The sequence below is a fragment of the Saccostrea echinata genome, unplaced genomic scaffold (genome assembly GCF_033153115.1).
Source record: "Saccostrea echinata isolate AGI-Se365-2 ecotype Australia unplaced genomic scaffold, CSIRO_AGI_Sech_v1 ptg000014l, whole genome shotgun sequence".
Lineage (NCBI taxonomy): Eukaryota > Metazoa > Mollusca > Bivalvia > Ostreida > Ostreidae > Saccostrea > Saccostrea echinata.
This window is the reverse complement of record NW_026889763.1, coordinates 788,779-794,110: the sequence shown is the minus strand read 5'-3', so window position 1 is coordinate 794,110 and position 5,332 is coordinate 788,779. Positions and strand designations below refer to the sequence as shown.

At 33.0% G+C, this 5,332-nt stretch overlaps 1 protein-coding gene across 1 annotated transcript; it reads right to left on the bottom strand.

Moving 5' to 3' along the window:
* Positions 1-216: 216 nt before the first annotated feature.
* Positions 217-5,074, bottom strand: LOC133186603 (arsenite methyltransferase-like). Its single transcript, XM_061321835.1, has 9 exons — positions 4,918-5,074; positions 4,383-4,533; positions 3,983-4,119; positions 3,522-3,591; positions 2,829-2,910; positions 2,360-2,491; positions 1,623-1,765; positions 1,242-1,376; positions 217-572 (listed from the first exon to the last, which is right to left on the bottom strand). The coding sequence occupies exons 1-9, from the start codon at positions 5,067-5,069 to the stop codon at positions 501-503; spliced, it is 1,074 nt and encodes a 357-aa protein (XP_061177819.1). The 5' UTR covers positions 5,070-5,074; the 3' UTR covers positions 217-500.
* Between the last annotated feature and the right edge of the window lie 258 nt (positions 5,075-5,332).

Below are 5,332 nucleotides of genomic sequence, written 5' to 3'. Positions count from 1 at the left end.
ACGAAGCGAACGCCCTACCACTAGGCTTCCTTGACCGGTTTCCATCAATGAAACATACATTGACGTACTTAACAATAATACAATACTTAACGTACTTATTCCTACTTTATATAATTATTTATACAGATATAAAATAATATAAAAAATAAAATCTCTGTTTGTTTGTTAAAACGGGAATTAATGTTGCAGCTATTGTAGAAAAAAATTTCCATATCCCGCTTACGCGTGTTATATGTATTTTTTCTGTAACAGCTGCAACAATACCTGTTATTCTCATATAGCAACCAAGAAAGCATTTTATCGTTTGAATAATTACTATAAGCAACATAATGGCTGTATATCACATAATAATATATGTAACCAATTACAGAAACACATCCACGCTTCAATGGCAAAATTTTGTGATTTCGAATCTTTATTGGTCCTCATTTCTTGTATTAGTGAGAATCAGTCATTTCTTCAGTAAACAGATCTCAGAAGGACTTGCTAGATCCATCACATCAAGAGGCCTCCGCTTTCTTACCATTCTCTGGCTGCTTATCCAAGTAGTCGAATGGATTTTCTAAATCCACCTAGCAAAAGAGATGTTTCAGGTTTTTAAGAGTACAGTAAGAATATGTACCAATACCAAATCTTAGGCATTTCTAATTCTGCTCCTTTTAATGGTCCTGCTTCAATGGAGGGTAATCTGTTCTGATTTCTACGAAACTTTGTTTATCAGTACATGTATGTTTGTAAACAAACTCACAAGTTTTATAAACTAAATAGCTGAATTAATTAAAATGTTTCTATTTGATATTTTTGGGTCTGAGAAACTCTATCATAACAATTAAAGAAACACTATCATAACAATTAAAGAAGTCTAAAGATTGTGTACAGGTAGAGCTTTTGATGTAATTATTAATATTGTTTCTTTGTACTATCGGAAAATGAAACTATTTTCTCATTATCTTTTGTAAATTAATGTGATCCAGTATATGTATGTTTATACTCTTATTTTAATATGGCAAATCTTTAAAAGTCAATTACACTACATAGCAAAGACAATTTCTCATACAGTCTGTTTGTATTTAAGAAAGAAAACAATAGGTCTGTCTTCCCATGTTCTTGGACAAAATACACTTGCTTCTTGAAGCACTTTAGCCGTTGTCAATGGAGAGCTTTAAGTTGTTTTATAATATAAATTCAGTTATCCTGGCTTTCCTAGTTACAAAGCCTATCCCATACAAATCAGTTCCTACCTCATCAGGAGTTGTTTTATGTCCGTCTGTTCCATTGACATCCGTCGGCACTGGCTTGAACACAAACTCATCTGAGAATCGGGAATATTTCAGGGACACAGCCACCGCTCCAGTTACTGTAACGGCATTACCTTTCTGGAAAAAAAAAATAAATTATCTAAAGAAAAACCCTCAATTGAAAAAAAATTTAAAATCACTTTTTTTATCCATTCATCATAAAAAGGGCAAAAATCATTACGAATCCATATTATTAAACCTCAAAAGATAAAAATATGCTCACATAAACACACAAAATTAAACATAACGTTTTCCTTTGAAAATCACCTACAGAGATAGAGAGAGGGGGAAGGAGTTGAAGATTATTTTTTCTCTTTTACTCACCTTGAATGTGTGTTTAACATCAAACTTGAATTCCTCCTCGTGATCGGGGATACCTCCTTTGTATGTGACTTGTGCTGGTGCAAAATCTGTATCCGAAGGAAGCTTAAACAGACGATAAGTCACTGATGCAAACCGAGCATCACCTGGAGAAAATAAACCATTAATAAAACTCTCGTTCCATTCATCTAGACAATATTTTAAAGAAATTTGAAGCTGATATGCTTCAGACATTTGATGTAATGACAATTCTTGTGAATCACAAATTGAAGATAACTAACGTATACAACCGGTGAAACGCAAACATTAACAATGACAGAGCTCGTGTCCTGCTTACAAAACAGTTGCACACATCATGCACTGAGCACGGACTAACAATACTGGTGACTTGGTTTTGCTTTCTCACATTTCTACTCTGAATTTTCTTGATTATATCTTAATCTTTTTTTTCATCAATACAAAACAAAATTTCTACTTTTCTTAAGTATTAAGGATAAAGTTTTCTTTGTGAAAATGAAAGGATATGTCAATCAAACGCGTCCAGAAATTGGTAGTTTCAATAATTTCCATATGAAAAAAGTTTTTTTTAATTATATTTCCGTGTGAAATGCTATAGCAACATATAAGTCATGATATAATACAGAAAATTTGAGAAAATATAACTTCAAATCTGTGTCTATGCCCCTTTAAGTATTATCTGGTTCTATTGCTTTTAAGTACCGGTATTATTTTTTACTTACCTAATTTTCTTTGAAAATCTTCCTTGTTCACTACAAATGTTGCTGCTGATACAAGAAATGGTCGACTGAAGCCAACTTCTACCGCCATTCTAACCAAGTCTTTCCAATATAAGGTTCCAGATAAACACTCATCTAGAAAATAACGGTATTTATATACAGGTAACTACTTAATCATAATTAATGGTTGCCTAGTGTTACAAAAGAAAATGTTTCATTTCGAATGTCATGCAGTATTTTTATTTTTGAGATTGAATGATTGTGTATTCAACCACAGCTGAAAAGAGCTAAAAATGGGTCTTAGCCTATCTCATCCTTTTGACTCGGTGAGGTATTTGTTGGAGTGTCATTTTGACTAGATTCATTGTCTTTTAGAAAAATTCTCAAAAAATAAAGAAAAAATCGAACTCTATTTAGTTCAGAGGCATATTCTCATTGAATAGCACATCTTTATATCATATATATATCTTACTCCACAACTCCTTATCTTTTCTGACCGAACAGTCTAGCTCTCTGTCTGCATAAACGTCTCTAAAGTGGATCTCTCCGCCTTCCTAGTTTAGAAATAAAGACTAAATGTAACAAATTGTAAAATTTGTTCAATTTTTCTGTCTTAACCTCTATAATTCTAAAGAAATTGCTCAGTGAGATATAACTTTTTTTCTTTAATACTGTTCCTTATCTTCACATTTCATGTACCAGAACAGTATGAGACAATTGTAACGGGAGAAGGAAAAATGCGACGGACCAGACCGGAATTTGAACCCAGGCCCCCTGAATCTCCAGTCAGGTGCTTTACCAACTGAGCTATCTGGCCATCGGCGATCGAACCCGTCTGACCGCTACATTCCTCCCTCCTTAAAGGTCTTCGGTCCCCCGATAACACTAACTAATGTTTTTCCCTCCAGGTCTTTCACCTGTCACTTCCAAAACCCTGGTCACGGCACCAAATGTAACGGAAGAGAAGAAAAATGCGACGGACCAGACCGGGATTCGAATCCGGGCCCCATGCATCTCCAGTCAGGTGCTCTACCAACTGAGCTATCTGGCCACCGGCGATCGAACCCTTCTGACCGCCACACAATCATAAGTTGATTAAAAATACATGTGTGTATATGCTTAAGAAAGGCATGTTACTTTCTATAAACACAGAATAATGTATTACTTTCAAAACTGTGTAAGCTTCCTTAAGAACAGCTCTTTTGTCTGGAGTGAGGTTAATTACACCGTTTGAACTAAAAAGAAAAAATTATAAGCACATTGCATTCATTTAGATTTTTTATAGAGTAATGGGATTTTAGGATACATGTGGTCCTAGCCTGTGAGCTAAATTCTTTTAAGTAAAGTATTCATTAATTTTCAGAATTTTCAATATACAGTGTATATAAGTCTAAGTCTAACTATATTTTCATGATAAGTACAATTTCATTGATACTTTGGACATTCAATAGACAGAATTCATTTCAAGTCAAACTGTCAACCAATGATGTTTGCTGTAAATTTCGTGTCTAAAAAAATCCTTGCGTAATCTAATGTTTGTTGCTAACACCTAAAAAGTCCAAGCTATCAGTAAAAATGTGCTAGTTTTAGTAATTAAACTTATTTTGAATTACAAAGATACAATACATGATAACGTCGTAGTAATTTTCCTTCAGTCCGGCTTCTCTAAGCTTCTCAATGTAGCCTTGTACAAAGTCTGTATTGGCCTCTTTATAACCAAACTTTTTTCTGTGATAGTTTATAAATTTTGTGGAAATGGCTACCTACAATAAAATTATTTGTGAGAATGACACTCAATGCTTACAATCTCAGAAATATGTAATGCATGTACATAATATGTATACACTAGTGTATGAAAAGAAAAGCACACTTTTTACCCATCCTTTATTTTACATTGTTTACCTGGTATAAAAGATACGACTATTAACTCAAATACATTAGTTAGACCATTAAAATCTAATTTTGAAACGTGTTTTAAGGATATGACATTTATATAAAACTAGTATCAAAATATAGTTAGGAATACCATTTCCTCTGTTATATCAATTCCAGTTATGTGACCCTCTGGACCAATCAGCTTACTGAGAATAAAAGTGTCCCGCCCACTTCCGCTTCCCAAATCCAAAATCTTCATTTCCTTCAGCTTTTCTGGAATCACCAATCCGCATCCATCAAATCTATTTAAATAAATACAATACTCTGGAATCGTTTTATATCGTGGGGTTTCATTTCGTGGATTTGTTGGTACCTCTTATTCACAAATTAATGAAAAATATCTATAGACTATATTTTTGATAACAAGACGTCCTCAAGAACCAGAAATTATTTGAAATCTACGAAGCCTGGTTTGTACGAATAAAAAAGATTCCACAATACATGTTGAAGATATCTACATAAGTGAATCTGCAAAATGTTAAAATGTGTATGCCCATTTATTTTGACATGCTTTCAAGCTAACAATGATATATATTTTTCTCAACTTGACCATGTGAAGTTAATGTGAATATATAAAATCCAACAAAGATATTATATCATAATTATTAACTAATTAATTAAGTTACTTAGAGGTCACTTCTTCATGTATAGCAGCCACAGCTTCTCTCACTGTTTTGCTGACCTCTGAACCCAAGGTCACACATGTTTGATTATTCCGATCATCCAGAAGTTTACCGTAATAGTCTTTTACGGAATCGTAGACCTGGGAGCATTCCATTTCCTATTTCTGAAGTATTAACGCAAAATCTAATGTGAAAATGAAGATTATGAAGAAAAAAAAATAAAATCAGATTCTGAACATTAAAATTTTATTGCTGCTAATACATTTATAAATGGAAATAAAAATCGCTATATATACATGTATATTCTAAGAAACATTGTTTATCACTGAAAATGATATCATATGGGGTTTGATTAATATGTAACACCAATCGTTATTTTATACATTGTATAATATTCTATTGCCCCTGTAATCGAAGA